The 18,175-nt window shown below is 46.1% G+C and overlaps 3 protein-coding genes and 1 non-coding gene across 10 annotated transcripts in view; 2 read left to right on the forward strand and 2 right to left on the reverse strand.

Moving 5' to 3' along the window:
- Positions 1-1,102: 1,102 nt before the first annotated feature.
- On the reverse strand, positions 1,103-1,206 carry LOC118152626 (small nucleolar RNA U13). Its single transcript, XR_004741362.3, has one exon. It is a non-coding gene; the product is annotated as a small nucleolar RNA U13 (small nucleolar RNA).
- A 7,370-nt stretch (positions 1,207-8,576) lies between these two features.
- CLDN24 (claudin 24) lies at positions 8,577-9,389 on the forward strand. Its single transcript, XM_035292572.3, has one exon. It carries the CDS (start codon positions 8,624-8,626, stop codon positions 9,284-9,286), a length of 663 nt encoding a protein of 220 aa, XP_035148463.1. The 5' UTR covers positions 8,577-8,623; the 3' UTR covers positions 9,287-9,389.
- A 1,366-nt stretch (positions 9,390-10,755) lies between these two features.
- LOC100390461 (claudin-22) lies at positions 10,756-11,763 on the forward strand. The gene is made up of 2 exons (XM_002745187.6): positions 10,756-11,531; positions 11,623-11,763. Exon 1 carries the CDS (start codon positions 10,814-10,816, stop codon positions 11,474-11,476), a length of 663 nt encoding a protein of 220 aa, XP_002745233.4. The 5' UTR covers positions 10,756-10,813; the 3' UTR covers positions 11,477-11,531; positions 11,623-11,763.
- Positions 11,764-12,497: 734 nt separating this feature from the next.
- Positions 12,498-18,175, reverse strand: part of WWC2 (WW and C2 domain containing 2) — a 227,066-nt gene continuing 221,388 nt past the window's right edge. For all 7 annotated transcript variants that reach the window (XM_035292567.3, XM_035292568.3, XM_035292565.3 and 4 more), the window contains one exon: positions 12,498-15,320. In XM_035292567.3, the coding sequence (XP_035148458.3) occupies positions 15,254-15,320 (67 nt within the window). In that variant the 3' untranslated portion in view covers positions 12,498-15,253. The remainder of the gene's footprint in view (positions 15,321-18,175) is intronic.

The raw sequence follows: 18,175 nt of genomic DNA on the forward strand, positions 1-18,175 counted from the left end.
GACACTGATCCTCAGCTCACTAGAAAATGAAGTCACTGTGAGGCCTGAGGTGTCGGCTGCCTCCAGGGTGCCGTGTCTCCAGACACCCCCCCTTCAGGAGCACCTGCCAAGGCTGTCACTGATTCGCAATGATTTTCCCATATGTTACCTGGAAACTTAAAGGAAACATTAGCTACGAGGGTTGGGAGCTTAGATTAATATTTAGAAAGGATTTACAAAGAAAAGAACCCAGTTAATCCCAAGATAGAGGTCTTTTCATTTCTATTTGCGTAGTGGGTGGAGACAGTCCCTGGCTAGGACAGTCCCCTAATCTTCCCTTAAAGCCCCTCTGCTGTGGCAGTTTCTAATTTTACAGCCACGAAGCCAGCAAGTGCTTCCCACGGCTTCGGCCCCCACTGCCGGAGAATGCATTCAGGGTTCTGACTCTGGTCCAACCTGACGTTGGGATTGCCAAGTGAGTGCCGACTTTAGCAAATAAAGCTTCAGGAACAAATGGGGAGGCAGCCATGACAGTGGCCTCAGATCACTCTTTACAACATAAAAGATTAAGGCCTGGACTTCAGTGTGAGACTGGCTTTGAACTACTCTCTGGCAAACTAATTGGCTTCCTTAAGCCTCAGATTCCTTATCTGTTAAATGGAGATAAAAATGGTGTGTGGATGAGAGGGTTCTTGTGAGAACACAACAGCACTAAAGCTCTTAACCTAATCCCTGGCAAGCAGTAAGTGCTAATACATACCGGCTATTATTATTATTAAGATTTTGCTATGGTTTCAACGTGTCCCCTGAAGTCCCTGTGTTGGAAACATAATCCTCAGTGCAACAGTGTTTAGAGGTGAGGCCTTATGAGAGGTGATTAGGTCAAAAGGGCGCTGTATTCATGGAGCACTTGGTGCTTTTGTCTTGGGAGTGAGTTATCTTGAGACTGGATTGTTAAAAAAGCGGGTCCTTCTTGCCCTCTCACTCTCATCCACTCTTGCCCTTCTGCCTTAAGCCACGGCATAACGCAGCACAGAGGCCCTCGCTAGATGCCAGCGCCATGCTCTCGGACTTCCCAGCCCCCAGAACTATGAGACAAATACATTTCTTTTTCTTTTTTTCAGATCAGATGGCTAACGTGCTGACGTTGTAACAAGATTCGAGCATGGCACATCTCACACTGGCACGTGAACACCTAATCATCATGCTCATGAACTACAAAGGGATCAAGCCAAATACATTTCTGATAAATTACATAGTCTCAAGTGTTCTGTTATAGCAGCACAAAACAGAGACAGCGTGATTCTGTCCCTCTGTACCTTGGCTGTTGCACAACAGGATGATCCCTTCACTACCCAGAGCTGATGTCTCTCATTATTTCTTAGATATTAGTACCTTGAAAGTTTGGCATAATATCTCAGTTAGGGCCTTGGAAGACAGAAACATGAGATAATGAGGCTTTCAGAAACACTCCACGCCCACCCACCCACCCAGCTACGAAAAAGACGGGTTTCCTGCTGCTGGAAATACACACACTCCTCCTTGCCAGTGTCCACACAAGCAGAGACCAAGTTAATATTGACTAGGGTTCCCCCATTTCCTCTCTTAAATGCCATCACCTGAAATGAGCGGAGGGCACCTCTGGGGCCACTCACAGCTGAGTAATCACGTGGAGGCAGCACATCCTGTATGCCTTCATTCACCCGCCCTCTGGACTGGGAGTTGAGGGCAGAGCAGTGAGGCCTCCTGGAGGGGTCTGCACGTACCCCTCTGGATCTAGCCTGGTGATGCTTTGCTGGGCTGTACCCCTCCCACCCCCTGAATGTCCTGGGCAAAAAGTGTCAGGCCAAAGGGAGGGAGTTTCTGCTGGTGCTCCCTAAAGATCCTCCTATGTAGGAAGCCACTGCCTGCAAGTTTAAAGTCCCAGTTTCCAGGTAAGTATTAGTTTATACTTGTTAATGTATTTTTTTCCTTAGAGTCTCTGGTTGGCTTTTTCTTTTTCCTCCAATGGGCAAGAACTTGGATTTTTTTTTCTTTTTTCTTTCCCCAAACCCTCTGATGAAAGCCTCATGGGCACTCAACTAATAGATCAGCTGGTAATGAATCAAATGCAGCAATTCGAGTAACTGATAAGTACTATAAATCTAAAAGCAATATATATTTTTAACCACCCACATCCTCAATGTCTATAGGGCAAGTGGGTGGTGTTTGCAGGATTAGAACAGAAAGGCATAAGGCACCACTCTACATTTCAGACAAGTCACTTGAGCAAAACAGTAAAAATCAAGAGGTAGGCACCACAGGAGGGGGGTTGGCAAAATCCAGACCAGCCTGCCCTTCTGCCTCCTCCACGGCCTAGAGGCTGAGCATCGGCTGTGGGGCTGGGCTTGGCTGAGGATTCTGAGGGGTCTCAGACCTGTGCTCCAGGCAACAAGGCCAGACAGCCCCGTTCTCAAACTCAAAAGCATCAGTGTGTGTGAGACCTGCTGGAGGAGCTTGCTAACCTGCGGGATCCTGCCCCCAGCTCCCCCGAACACCCCCGCCCCGGATGTGCAGTGTCTGTGCTTGTCATGGAGTATCACTTGAACCTGGGAGGCGGAAGTTGTTGTGAGCCGAGATTGCGCCACTGCACTCCAGCCTGGGCGACAGAGTGAGACTGTCTCAGAAAGAAAATATGTGTACAGTAAGATTATAATACTGCATTTCCTCTGCATCTTTTTTTTTTTTTTTAAAAGGATGTTCCCTTCACTACCCAGAGCCGATGTCTCCCATTATTTCTTAGACATTAATACCTTGAAAGTTTGGCATAAAATACCAGTTAGGGCCTCAGAAGACAGAAACATTGAGGTAACGAGGCCTTCACTGCAACCTCCGCCTCCCAGGTTCAAGCAGTTCTCCTGCCTCAGCCTTCCGAGTAGCTGAGATTACAGGCACACGCCACCATGCCTGGCTAATTTTTTGTATTTTTAGCAGATACAGGGTCTCACTGTGTTGGCCAGGCTGATCTTGAAATCCTGACCTCAGATGATCTGCCTACCTCGGCCTTGAAAAGTGATGGGATTACAGGTGTGAGCCACTGTGCCCGGCCTCCACTGCCTCTTTTCTATTTTAGATCCACAAATCCTTGTCACTGTGTTGACTCCCTGCAGTCCTCAGGGTAGTAACCCACTGTATAGGTTTGCAGCCTAGGATCAACAGGCCGTACCATACAGCCTCAGTGTGTAGGAGGCTACGGCATCTAGGTTTGTGTAAGTCCATTCTGTGATGTTCACACAATGACAAAACTTGCGCACTGACTCATTTCCCAGCACGTGTCCCCGCTGCTATAAATAGTCACCGTTATATGACTGTATTATCTCTTCCTAACTCACTGCATACTCAGTGATTCCACATTGGTAGCCTGGAATTGGCCACGGTGAGAGTATTGACACCATGGAAATGGGCAAATGGAAATGGGCAAAGGTTGTGATCCAGAGCTACTAACCTGACAGTTGCTGTGAAACATTTACCTGCACACTGCAGGCAGGGGAGGGGAGAACCCAAAAGCTGAGTTGGAATAAGCTCCTCAGGTGGTTTAAATGCAGAAGCTCTGCCTGGAACAACACTGTGCAGTATAGACTCGGAGGTCCAGCCCCAGGTTCCTCTGTTCTCTGGGTGTATTAATGCATTTTCACACTGCTGATAAAGACATACCTGAGACTGAGCAATCTACGAAAGAAAGAGGCTTAAGGAACTTACAGTTCCACGTGGCTGGGGAGGCCTCAAAACCACGGCAGAAGGCAAGGAGGAACAAGTCACGTCTTACGTGGATGGCAGCAGGCAAAGAGAGAGAGAGCTTGTGCAGGGAAACTCCCCCTTAAAGAACCATTATGTCTCTTGAGTCTTATTCACTGTCATGGGAACAGCATGGGAAAGACCCGCCCCCATGATTCAATCACCTCCCAGTGGGTCCCTCCCACACACCTGAGAGTTCAAGATGAGATCTGGGTGGGGACACAGCCAAACCATCACTGGGAAAGGAACTGAGGTGCTGCCCCCACGGCTCTGTAAATGACCCCATGACTCGAGCAAGTTACCTGCCCCACTGTGCTTGGCCCTATCATCTGTAAGAGTGATGCACTCAGTACGTACCCCCATTGTGTGAGTGTGAGGATTGTTCAAGTCTCAGAACAGTGCCCAATAGGTAGAGGCTCTTGAGAATTGTTACCTATTATTACAGTCTGACAAAAAAAAGTTCATTTTGTCCAGCAGATCATCTTTTTACCTTTTATATCATTTTTTCTTAGGAGAGTCCTGCACAGTCTTTGTAGAAAATTCAGAAAATAAAAATAAAGCCAGGAAAAAAAGCATCCATTTCTAGCACCCTGTGAATATTCTGGGGTGCCTTCAGCCGTCTAGTCTTTCTCCTGCACATAAGAGATGTCACTCTTGATGCCCTTCTGGAAGGGGACGCTCTTGCTCGCTAATGTGTGAGGCTTCAGCAATACTTCCTCTCCCACTCCAGGCGGGTGGTGAGTTCAGTTCTATTTAAGTCCATTACTCATGCTCAGACACTCCAGGACAGCTGGCTTTGTCACCATGATGAAAAGCCACTGGCAATGGGAATGGCATCTGTAGTGTTGGCGTTCTATATTTACTTCCATTGTCATTTAGAAGGATCCTTCTAATCCATTTATTAGACAAATATTTGTTGAACACATAGTAGATACAAGGTATTGTGCTTTGAGGGTTGTGGGGTTGTGAGGGTAACAGCATGTCTTGTCCTTAATAATGAGCTTAATAGAATTAGTACTGTGAATCACTATTTGGCAGGATAAGAAATATTAAGAAAAAATAAACTATAAATTTTCTTTTAAGGCCAGGCACGGTGGCTCACGCCTGTAATCCCAGCACTTTGGGAGGCTGGGCGGGTCACAAGGTCAAGAGATCGAGACCATCCTGGCCAACATGGTAAAACCCCGTCTCTACTGAAAAAAAAAAAAAAAAAAACAAATCCAAAAACAAAAATTAGCCGGGCGTGGTGGTGCATGCCTGTAGTCCCAGCTACTAGGAAGGCTGAGGCAGGAGAATCACTTGAATCGGGAGGTGAAGGTTGCACTGAGCCGAGATTGCGCCACTGCACTTCAGCCCGGTGACAGAGCGAGACACCATCTCAAAAAAAAAAAAAAAACACATTATTTTAATCAGATAAAATCATGTTTGGCAAGAGGAATCCCTCATCTTCACCTATGTATCAAAGGGCCGGGGAGGCCTGTGCCTGCTAGGAGAAAGGGAGGCTCTTCCTGGCAGCATCGCTGGGTGCTGCAGAAGGGAGGCGGGAAAGCCTGTGATGTCCCAGGTGCTCCCAGTGCCCTCCTCGCTGGAGTCTGCTGCCTTCAGATTCAGCAGATACTCTTCCTGCAAGACCCCAAACCAAGCCTACTTCTTCATTTTGTGCTCAACCTGTGGACCCAGAGTAAACTTGCCCATTGTCAGAGAAGGCCCCAGCCAGCCGGGCTTGGGGAGAGATGTGCATTGAACTCCAGTGCTTAAGGGAATTTTTAAAGGGTAATTTTGACAATGAAAGATTTGGCTTCTCCACTGACTTCAGAATCCAAAGCCTTTGCTGGACATCTCGGGCCTCTACCTTGGCCCTTCCTCAACCTTCTCTTGCAAGGCCAGGGTCCACAGCTCCCACAGCCAGCAGATGAGGTGGGGCTGCTAACAGCAGCAGTCTGGCTACAGTTTGGCTTGAGGTGGTCTTGTCTGTGTGGCTTTTGTACCCTACATGACAATAGAGGCTGAGCTCCCTGCTGGTAGCCCACCCTGTGGGCAACCCACCTTGGAATGGGACCTTCCAGCCCCCAGTTGGGCTGATGCCACCCAGGGCAGAGACAGGTGGTCTCTGCTGAGTCCCAAGCTGCACATTCATGAGCAAAATACATAGAAATGGCCAGCTGGGTGCAGTGGCTCGTGCCTGTAATTCCAGCACTTTAGAAGGCTGAGGTGAGTGGGTCACCTGAGGTCAGGAGTTCGAGACCAGCCTGGCCAACAGGGTGAAACCCTGTCTCTACTAAAATTACAAAAATTAGCTGGGTGCGATGGTGCATGCCTGTAATCCCAGCCACTCGGGAGGCTGAGGCAGGAGAATTGCTTGAACCAGGGAGGCGGAGTCTGCAGTGAGCCGAGATCACACCACTGTGCTCCAGCCTGGGTGACAGAGCAAGACTCCGTCTCAAGAAACAAAACACACACACACACACACACATAGAAATGAGAAATTATTGCTGTTTTAGTGCCTAAGTTTTGGGATGGCTTATTACGGGATGTTTATCAACCCTTGCCCTGGACTGAGGCGTTCTTCAGGATGGGTGACTTTGAGGACTAAAATCCTGACAGTCCTGGGCAAACTGGGATGGTGGTCACTCTAAGCTTCCATCAGTCTGCTGACTTCGCCAGTTCTGTTTCTGAGATACGTGTGTCTACCCCCATACTGTAGATGGACAGTCCTGAGACAGACACAATGGAGCCCCCACACCCTGCACAACGTGGTGACAATTATGTCTGCTGTCCAAATTTCACTGCACCCCCGCTCTGTGAGCAACCTGTCTCAGCAGCTGATTCAGGAACTGAAACGTGGGGGTGGGAACCAGTGGGAGCCTCCCAGCACCGCATCCAGACTGTGTTCAGGCTTTCCACTCCTGCCCAGGTGTCTGCCTCAGGGCTGCTGCATCTGCGCGTCTGTCTGCAACACTCACACCCCAGCTCTTCTGACTTCTTTCAGCCCTCTTGTTTCCTGATGGCCCATTGAGCAAAGGTGAGCCCAAAGGGGAGGGGTCGAATCCATACTGTTCAGCACTCAGTGCCTGCTTGGCAGGAGGGGCTCACAACATATTTTTTTTAATGCTGAAGGAATAAATGAGTTGGGGGAGTGCTAAGAGGTGATGTAGGCCCAAGTCCCACCACAGCAGAAATCCCCTCTGTGATAACCCTGGCAGGTGAGAACCTGTGGCTTAGATGCCTGGAGCAGGGAGAGCTCACCATGTCACAGAGCAGCCTACTCCATTAGGTTTTCAAAAACTGTTTCAATGTCATATTAAGGATCATCTCCCTGTGATCTTGCATGCCTGCTCTCCAGGCCTTCCACCGCCCTGAGTGCCTCCTGGAAGAGAGCTCTAGCTTGCCACATCCCGCCCACTGGTGATGAGGCCCCACACAGGTCTCTGGCCCTCTGGATATTTGTGCACCCTGGAATGACTTATTTCAGGATGGTGAGGGCACCAGTATATCCTCAGGCATTCTGAAAACTTGTAAAAATTAAGGAAGACAGTACCACTCCAAATCCAAATCTTAGGCAATCTTATCCAAAGTAATTTGGATACATCGGGATCCAGGCTCTGTCTCTCCGATCTCCGGGAGACACCATAAGATTATCTCTGATCCCGGACTCCACTTAACTGTTGCAACGTGAGGGGCAGTGGTTCCATTTCTCCAGGTTAGAACCTCCCAGGGCAGTGGCTCCACCTTTAGAGACCTTTCCGTCCTGTGGGCCCATCTGATTTTATCTCCTCGGAGCCGGTGCAGGATGCCCAGGGGAGAGGAGACGCAGTGAGGAGACGGTGCAGCCCTGGGAATCTGGGGCAGGTGACCTCTTGTCCTGGCCTGTGAGGCCAGCCCTGTGTTCTCTGAGGGGTCACCCTCGGCAGAAGTATGCTCTCAAGGAGTGGCCTCAACCAAAAAAATAAACAAGATGAAGCCTCAAAGCTCAGCCCCATTGTGACTATTGTGTTTGTACCAGAGACTTTTGTCTGGGAGCTGGCAGGAGTTTTGAAGCTGGTGTTGCTCTGTGTAGGCTGCTGAAATGACAATGGGGACAGCTTCAGCTGTGGACAAAAAACACCTCCGTGGACGCTGAGACATCATGCTGTACCCCCACGTCCTTAACAAGGATAGAGAAAACCAGAGTGAATGCTGGAACTTCCCGGGACATTCCCTTCCTCATTCAGTAGCCCCTGGCATCAGCCTCGGTCCTTTTCATTTTAATCAGCCCCATAAGCCAGCCTCTACCTTTCAAAGGACTCTTGAGGAACCTTCCTGCCAAGTCCTACTGAGCTCCTGCAACACTCCAGGACATGGGCCAGGCTCTTGTGTAGGTTAAGGAAGTCTGAGAAGAATAGAGATTATGGGAAACAGTCTACCTTTCTTTACAAGGCCTTGTTTTGCATCCCTGAAATCTCAGATTCAGCTCTTACAATGAAGTCCTGTTGTAGAAAGAGCTGGTCTTTTATCACCACTTAAAATCTAATTAATCCATATTGAAGCACAAAGATTTCTGTTGTATTTTAGGGTGAGGGGTCATAGAGCCCTCTTTGTTCATCCTTAGACTTATAACCATCAAGCATTGGGGATATAATTTTACCAAGCAAATTGGAAGGTAACAGATCAAGTCCTTATCAGAAAGCCTAACTCATAGTTTTAACAGAGTCCTTCGTCCTTTACATGAAACATTATATTCAAGAAGAACAAAAACGCATTTCAGAGTGCCCAAAGAGTTAACGACCACAGCTTATATTCCAGGCAGCATAGAACCAAGATTGTCACATTACTGTCCACTGCAAAAGACAGCAGCTCCTATCGGGGCAGTAAAGTCCTAAGACTTGTGGCAATGGCTTTAATCTTTAGGATAGCGATGCAATTTGTTGGACTTTTATTATCTTTTCTGGGATGGGTTTTATCCATTATTACAACTTACCTGCCACACTGGAAGAACCTCAACCTGGACTTAAATGAAATGGAAAACTGGACCATGGGACTCTGGCAAACCTGTGTCGTCCAAGAGGAAGCGGGGATGCAGTGTAAGGCCTTTGACTCCTTCCTGGCTTTGCCTGCTGAACTCAGGATCTCCAGGATCTTAATGTTTCTGTCAAATGGGCTGGGATTTCTGGGCCTGCTGGTGTCCGGGTTTGGCCTGGACTGTTTGAGAATTGAAGAGAGTCAGAGAGATCTCAAGAGGCGACTGCTAATCCTGGGAGGAATTCTGTCCTGGAGCTCGGGAATCTCAGCCCTGGTTCCTGTCTCTTGGGTTGCCCACACGACGGTACAGGAGTTCTGGGATGAGACCATCCCAGACATCGTCCCCAGGTGGGAGTTTGGGGAGGCCCTCTTTCTGGGCTGGTTTGCTGGACTTTCTCTTGTACTAGGAGGGTGTCTGCTCAACTGTGCAGCCTGCTCCAGCCACGCTCCCCTAGCTTCGGGCCACTATGCAGTGGTGCAAATGCAAACTCAGTGTCCTTACCTGGAAGATGGAACTGCAGATCCTCAAGTGTAAGACTTCGACAAGGCAGGAGATGTATCCTATATCAACTGTGATGACAAAGACATCTTTGTTTTATAGCTAAATCTGTGATGCTCACGTTTTCTCATTCAGTAACCATTTTTTCTACAATAGGTAGGCCCACTTCCCCCTAAAATCTGGAGAATAATGAAGGAAAATCTTATGTCTGAAAGAAAATGATTATGGTAAGCATTACATAGGTAGAAGTGAGATGAGCTTAATTGATCTGGTTATTGAAATCAAAATGTGGTGGCTGTCCAATATAGTCAGTTTCAAGCTTTAATGTGTAAATTTCATATTAGAAAGCCTTTTCCGTTTTTTGTTGTTATTGTTAGATAGAAATGATCATTAGTTTGTTTCCTAAAGAAAAAAAAAGCGAACAGTCTGAAAACTCAGTGTTCTACATGAGCAAGACCACATGCTAAGCAACCCCAAAGTGTTATTTCCACAACAGTGACCTTTTTCTTCTTCAAACAGGAGCGGTTTGTGTTTAGGATATTACCAGGCACTCAGTGCGACAAGATTTTATGAGGCTGAAAGGTTTTCAGAACCTTCTGATACTCTCAGATTCAAAATACTGACTAATCTCTTCCCTCATCCTTTCCCTCAAAACTTTCATATTAAAAAAAGAAAAACAATTCCAAAGATATTTTTTCTTGATATCCAGAAATTCTCAGGTCATCTGAATGAAAACTTACTAACATGGGGATATGTACTTCAGTGGGGAATAAACAGAAATGCTGACTCTACCCTACAATCCTACTGCTTAATTTTTTCTTCCGCAAAGAAAGCATATATAAGGAAAAAAAAGTGTTTATGCACACAAGCATGAACGAGACAGAAAGGCATGCAGATAAATAAGCTAGCTATGTAGTTCAGGGTTGCTTCATATGCCATGCGGTACATGTAGCCTGAGGAATTTCTAAAACACGGGCCTGAGTTCAGGTGTAGAGAGGTTTCTGGTAAGATTGATTTATTTGGTTAAGAAAGACTTTCCTTGAACTTATTTTTTTAAAAAATAACAGTCTTACCATAACATGCACATTTAAAATGTGAGAACTATAAAGAGATGAAAATCTGACAGGTGCAATTAGTGAGATACAAAGCAGGAGGAGCTGAAGCAAAACCATCAGTTAAACATTTCGTATTTAGACTTCTTCATTCTTTGACCCTTAGAAAGGTTGGGAATAACACGAAAGCCACTTTTACCTTAACCGTGAAAGGATTATTATCACCTAATTACATTTCAGTGACAAACTGCTTTCTGAAAAATCCAGCCCACGGGACACAAACATGATCTCGGCCACACCTTGGCATTACTGGTTTGCGACATTATTTCCCTATCCTTTTCTAAACCCATTCAACATGGAATCAAACAATAGCAACTCTGGCAAGAATCCTCCTATATACACAATGAAGAAATATTTCTGAGTTTCATAAGTTATAACGCGAGTGTCACACTTCTTTTCACAGCAACCGAAGGGCAGGTGTTAGTTTGGCCAAAGCTCTCGGGATATTATAATGGCTTTAGTATTTAGAACTGCGGCTCAACTAGCTGGAGTTTCATTATCTTTGCTGGGATGGGTTTTATCCTGTCTCACAAACTACCTGCCACACTGGAAGAACCTCAACCTGGACTTAAATGAAATGGAAAACTGGACCATGGGACTCTGGCAAACCTGTGTCGTCCAAGAGGAAGCGGGGATGCAGTGTAAGGCCTTTGACTCCTTCCTGGCTTTGCCTGCTGAACTCAGGATCTCCAGGATCTTAATGTTTCTGTCAAATGGGCTGGGATTTCTGGGCCTGCTGGTGTCCGGGTTTGGCCTGGACTGTTTGAGAATTGGAGAGAGTCAGAGAGATCTCAAGAGGCGACTGCTAATCCTGGGAGGAATTCTGTCCTGGAGCTCGGGAATCTCAGCCCTGGTTCCTGTCTCTTGGGTTGCCCACACGACGGTACAGGAGTTCTGGGATGAGACCATCCCAGACATCGTCCCCAGGTGGGAGTTTGGGGAGGCCCTCTTTCTGGGCTGGTTTGCTGGACTTTCTCTTGTACTAGGAGGGTGTCTGCTCAACTGTGCAGCCTGCTCCAGCCACGCTCACCTAGCTTCGGGCCACTATGCAGTGGCGCAAATGCAAGATGATCATCAGCAACTGGAGACGAGAAACACCAACCTGAAAAACTAAGCCAGAAACGACCAGCGTCTGCTGTGCAGGAGGAGCCAGCTCAACACTGGATTTGGTAGGATTTCCCACTATTGCCATCTCACTATGCTTCTGATTTTCTAAAATGCATTTTTTCCTGTGGCTAGTAAACTATAATTTCTTTCTAGGACTGGTGAACCCCTTTTATCTTCTATTCTGAGACCAAAACCAATCAAGGCTTAATAGTAATGACATGCGTTACCGTGGATAAGTTTTCTCGGTTGTAAAATAGTGACTGCATAGAAGTGGTAAATAAAGCGTTAAATCAACCTTACGTGCCTCTGAAGGTATTATTCCCACGGAGCTGAATCACTGTGGCATTCATGTACTTCTTTCAGGTGCTTAAGGTAACCTAGTACGATAAACCTGAGGTCCTGTTGCATATTTATTTAAAATGCATGACATCTTATTATATAAAATCATCATTGGCCCTTTAAAAGCTTTAGAAGTAAAAGGCGTAGACACATCTCCTTCAGAGTCAGAGATCTCAGTGTCTCCACGGAGCCTTTTTTCAAAAGGCAGGCACCTTCAATCATGCCTTCTTTACGATGTCAGAAGCAGGAGGGTGACCTTGTGTTTTGGATGACTCACCTAGACTGGGCCGCACAATCCTGCTTCTGCGTCCTGTGCTCTGTACTTGACAGGCAGCACTTCTGGCTTCCCCGGCCCTGCAGCCTAGGGGGCGCACGGCAGGCCAGGCCAGGCCAGGTGTGCGGGCGGAGAACCTCCTGGGAGGGCTGCCGCACAGGGCAGCGCACCGCCAGCCCAGACGGTGCGACAACAGAGCACATATTCCGGAGCCCTTCATTTTATTTGCACAATGAAAATACTTCATCCTTTTTTATCAGCGATACACATAGTTCCAACAAGAGCTATTCATCACAAACTGCTGGCCTGGGGATTTCTTCATGAAATATTTTGTATTTGCTTGGTACATAGCTCAAGGAAATTCTTGTATTTGTGCCAATCAGGGAAAGAAACTGAACAATAAACGACACTGAAATAGAGTGTTAGACAATATGTATCTTTGTTTTTTGTTTTTTCAAAAAACCCACTGAGTTTTTTTCCACCCACAAACACATGGAAAGTGCAGAAACCAAAGTTAATGTATGTGATGTATTTGCATACGTTTACAAACAAGACAATTAAGACAGGATTTAACCTGATTAAATGTTTAGTTCAGTCCTGAGCTTTTGGTAGTTAAGACAATATAGATAAAGCAATAGCAAAAAAATTTAACTAATTTGATTTGCATGCCACAGAGATTCCGCTAAACTTTATTTGGCTAGCAATATTCTTTTTGTACCTGTAACACTTAAGATTCTGATATACAAAATTGTAATAATATGCTGATAATTCAAACTTGAGAACTAAATATTACATTCTTTTTACCCTGTGTGAATAAATTCTACCTTTTAAAAATAGTATTTATAATATTAAAATTCATATTTGTCCATATGGTTTTGTGATCAAGTTATGAAAATGTTTTTTCACTGTGATCATTTGGGTTAGTACAAATATGACAAGATTATTAAAAGCTGCCTGTAAATACATAACACTATTGCTGACTTGTAAAGTGTAGAAAAGGGATTATATTAAAATAAGGTCATCTCTCATGTTAGAAATGAGGAAATTTTGTAAAATACAACAACCAAAAGCATCTTGGTCACAACTGCTAACTACCGGCCTGAGACAGATTTTATTCTTTAATACCTGTCTGAACCTTTTGTATTACAAAAAGTCAACAGCTCATCTGATCAAAGACTTATAAAGCTGTAAATATTCCAATATAGTCTCTTCTGTGTCAAATACTTAAAATGGCCAGAATCAAACTATATATTAAACAGGACATAAATAAGACTGTAAATAAATAAATGAAGAAAATAAAACTGTACGGAACAACTACACATAACTCTATAGATATTTTCATGGTCAAACTGAGACTGGAAACAGCGCGCCTTCATTTACCTCTATGTTAAATAAACTTCTGCCTTTCACATTTGACCTTGACAAGGGTGAACTGTGTTCTTTTTCTAGCTTTCCTTAGTCATCTAATAGAATGAACTGAGCAGCCTTACAGGACTGTGCCGTCAATTCCCAAGGCTGGTTTTTGTTGAAAGTAGTGTCTTTCAACATTTGTGAATCAGATTATCCCATTTTTCTTCAGTCCAGTTATGTCTTCAGAGAAATCTGTATTAAGTGGTGGGACATTTAGGAAAAAATAAATTTCTAGGCTCAGAAGTTGCTTAATTTGAACTTTGATTCCAGTAACATGAACTTTCCAAAACACATATAATTGCTTTCAAGAAAATAAAAATTCTTGCTAGTGAGCATTCTTAGGAACACATTTTTTTTCTTTAAGAGGTCCATACCTTGAAGACAATTTTGCATTTCTTAAAAAAATTGATTCCATTTGCTATGTTAGACGGCTAGCCCAAAATTGTTTCTGAGTGATAAGTATGGTTTAAATGGCCTAAATACTATTTATTTTAAAAGCTTTGACGCTGTCAGAGCTGCACTGAGGATCTGTGTTTTTAAGACGTGCCTGGGTTGGGTAAGCTGAAATTCTAAACTGGAAGACACATCAGTCAGTTTCTATCTCTAAACTTGTTCATCCAAAATCGTCTTTTTTATAAACAACTTAGCTTATTCTTCACATTAATAATCCCCCCAGGCACATTCTTCCCTTTGCCTCCCAACTATTTGCCATCAATTATACATCAAATCCCCTAAAAATGAGAGCTATGAAGTAATTTCTACTAAATGTTAGAAATCTGCTTGATAAACTCTTTTTTGTTTTTGGCAACTATGATTCTATCAAAACATCATTTCCTCTCTTCTTGGTCACACCAAATGAGTGTTGATGCGCTTCCCTCCACACCTCTAGCTCCCTCTGTCCTCAGAACACAGGGCCACCACTTGGCACCATGCTTAGACTTAGGACAAACCACTGGTGCAAGCCAGAAACTCACATTTGAACACTTACGCAAAGTCAGGCTGAGTGAGAGAAAGCAGCTGCCCATTTGATGAACTTATTGCGTGTGTCTCTGCATGGCTGGCGTTCTTTCTTCTCCCTGCCCCCAGTGTCATGAATCCCAAGATCTTTAGTGTAGCCAAGAGCAGTGCTGCTTTGTACTCTTATATTCTTAAGAGCATTGGGTAGTTTATATTTTAGTTTTCTTTAGAAAAATACAAAAGGACAAAAAGGAAATTGTTTTAAGAAAATCAGGTGTTCCTGCACAGGTGATGGCCATGAACGCACCACCCACTTTGAATGGACTTGGAACGCTGCACTCCAGCTCATGCTCACACTGCTCTCCAAATGGAAGGAGCTCCTCTCCTTGCTAGTGCACATGGCGCTGCTGCCATTGGCGCAGCCTACTCACAGCAACGCAAAGGAGAAGCAAAACTACCTGCTAAACCAAGTTCTCTCTCCAGTCGGCTCAACGGTACACACGTGGGGTCCTGCCTAGATTCCATTTTTACAAAAGAAAGCCCACTGGCAATGCGTACATACTGGGCAACATTTGTGTATCAGATTATCCCATTTTTCTTATCAATTTTTTCTTTTTTAAGCATATAAAAGTTACACTCAAGGTATTTTACAAATTAACGTGTTGAAAATCTAATGTGAAACAGAAGTTCTTCAAGAGTTGACGGTCGTATTACCAAAAACAAAACAATAAACAAACAGATCTTCAGTTTTTCACCCTCCCTAAGAAAGTGAACAGATGAAAAACCATTTCTTAAGCCATGTAATCACACATCATCAGCCGGCAGGGACGGGATGCTTATCTTTGCTCTGGTGAAGTAGGCAATCTTCTCCCTAGATTTGGGGTGAGAAATAAATTGACTTACATATGATGCTAAAAATAATCTAGGACCATCACAACAATCCCCACGACCCACAGTGGCGGTGATGTCTCTACAGGCACAGGCCGAGAGGAGCTTTATTCCTTAAGCAAAACTCCATTTGAAATCCAGAGAGCCCCTGCCTGCTAACGGTAGGGTATCAAGGAGAACGGCTCTGGCTCACAGAGTCACCCACAGACCAAGCCAGTGAGCTCCCTTTAGGGAACTTCCTACAGGAGACAGTTTTTAAACTAGTAGGGGTTTGGTCTCAGATAGGTGTTTCCAAACTAGGCAGTAGAGGGCTCAAAAGGCCCAAAACCCTACATGGAAACTTTTCAGTAACCTCACAGGCAAGTACATAATACTGGGAAAATCTCTACAATTAATACCATGCCGAGGCAGGCACCATCTGATGAGTGACAGCACAACACAAGTGAAAGGAGGGGAGGAATTTACTCTCTGAAAGGCAGTAACTGCCCTCGTCCCAAAGCAGAGGAGAAGCTGAGGAAGGGCAGAGTGGTTTTCAAGTGACGAGCATACTCAAAAAAAAAAAAGAAAAGAAGACAGCGTGTCTATTTTCCTACAAAACTTCACACTGTACATGACATGCCATCAGCACATATTTCCTGAGGGCATATTACATGCAAGGGGCACATTGGCGGCTGAAGAATAAAGCACTGGGCCGCCCTTGTGAAAGAACAGTCCAGAGGAGGAGGAGGAGGTGCAGGTTAGAAACCAGAGCTGAGGCGGGTGTTTCGAAAACTAAGAAAGGATAGAGAAGAAAACGAGGAGTGAAATCACTGTGGACACTGGAATGAGCTACTGTTGTGAACAGTGTCCTTGACATTTGCTCAATTCCGTAAGAGGGAAACAAGAACGAAACACGCCAAGAGTGTGGGCATGGTGGCACCGGAGGCCTTAGGTGCAGCTGGCAACCGGGGTGTTAAAGATGCCTGAGTGAGCTGCCAGTGCCTGCATGTGAGATACTTCACATCGAATTCTTGATTTCTAACTTCTCTTGAAAAGTAAGAAGGCCAGAGACCATCGTGTTCCTGATTCCGGGTGAAACAAGCGGCTGGGGTGGTGCTGGGCAGAACGCCCCAGACTCCACCACTGCCCAGTCTCTCACCCCCCAGGCCAGGCAATGGCAACTGTGCAAATCCCTCGCACAGGCCGTTGTGCCGCCAGCGCGGTCTTTCTACTGTGGTCCATCTCATCATCCTCATCACTTGCCTGGTGACATAATGGCTTTGGATCCTAAGAGAAGCTGGGAAATGTTCGTGGATTCTTTGCATTGGGTTTCAGTAACAACTGCCAGTTGTGTGACTTTCCATACTAGTCAATGCGGCTTACTCTCAAGGCGACCACAGCACCGAAGGCATGAATGGACTCCCCTCACCTGCAGTTCTAAAACCCAAGTAGCAGCGCTCATTAAAAGTCACAAATGTGGTTCTTTGGCAGAAAAGAGGGTGGAAGAACCTCTCTACTACAAGATGTCACATAAAAATGAAAGAGCTGTGAGCCTACTAAGGCACCCTGCCGTGGCCGCATGGTGTGTCACCCTGCCCTCCTGCCTGGCACTGGACCCCAGCCTGCCAGCCATAGGTGTCCCAGCTCCACCATGTGACCCACCTTCCCCAGACTTCAAAAACACTCTCTTCTTCTGGGCTTCTGCTTATGCCTAAATGCTTTCCAAAGATGCATCTATACAAAACCAACCAAAACCACATCAAAACTCAGCATGAGCAAACCTTTCTGCTGAGCTCCCTCCGACGGGACTGAAACCATCCCTGGTGTGCTCAGATCCCGAGTGTTCTTTTCAGTTCTCTCCACCCATCTCCTCTCCCTGCCCTCGGCCCCAGGCCCCCGGTTCTCCTCTGACCCCTCCAGCCATTCCTTCTAGTATCCTTTCGGGGTGTGCCAACCAGGCCTCCTTTCCGTCACCTTCACGTTTTCTGGGATGTCTGCCCCATTTCCATTGGTGGGACCACGAACTGAGGATGAGCACTCCCATTTAAAAATCTCCATACTGACCCCTAACCCCGGCTTTAGACTTTTACTCCCACTTGTCTACTGGTCATGGTTACCTCGCTGGCCTGCTGGCATTGCCTGGTGTGCCCACAGCAGAGGTCAGCATCGTCCTCATACCCATGGTCCTCAGCGCTCTCCATCTGGAGTGCTGGTATCACAGGGCAACCACTCCCACCATGAACCTCCCATGAACCTAACTGGGCATCCTTACCCATTTCTCCCCACTCACTCTCCACAATGCCTCTGACATCTGCCCCACACAGAGCCCAACCCCATCATTTCCTTCTGAGTAGTGAAAGCCCAGCTGGCTCCCCAGAATCTGGTACCACAGGTGGAAGCCTGCACGGCATCCAAGGCCTGTGTAGTGTGAGCCCAGCTCTCCCAGGCCGGCTCACCAGCTGGCAACTCCCCACGCGCCACAGACCTTGGGGTGACTTCTAAGGTCTGTGCCTCTCAGTGCTTTTCTTCTTGCCTCAATGTCCCACTGCAAACTGCCACCTCTAGGTGCCTAAGGAACTCACAGCCACCCTTTCATGATGGGTTCCCTTATAACCTTCTCCTGCTGGCGCCCACAGCCCCAGCACCTGCCCCACACAAACTGAGGCTCCTCCCTCATCTCTCACAGATCCCGACCTATACCTTTAGTTAGCTCTTTCCACATGCACTGAATGACCTGGTTACCCACCTGTCTTCGCTACAGCCCAGAGCCCCCCCCCAGAAAAGCAGAACACATACGTTCTTAGCCTCCGCATCTCAGAGCCTGACACGGTGCAAGGCTTATGGGGCTGCCCAAGGAAT

The sequence above is a fragment of the Callithrix jacchus genome, chromosome 3 (genome assembly GCF_049354715.1).
Source record: "Callithrix jacchus isolate 240 chromosome 3, calJac240_pri, whole genome shotgun sequence".
Classification (NCBI taxonomy): domain Eukaryota; kingdom Metazoa; phylum Chordata; class Mammalia; order Primates; family Cebidae; genus Callithrix; species Callithrix jacchus.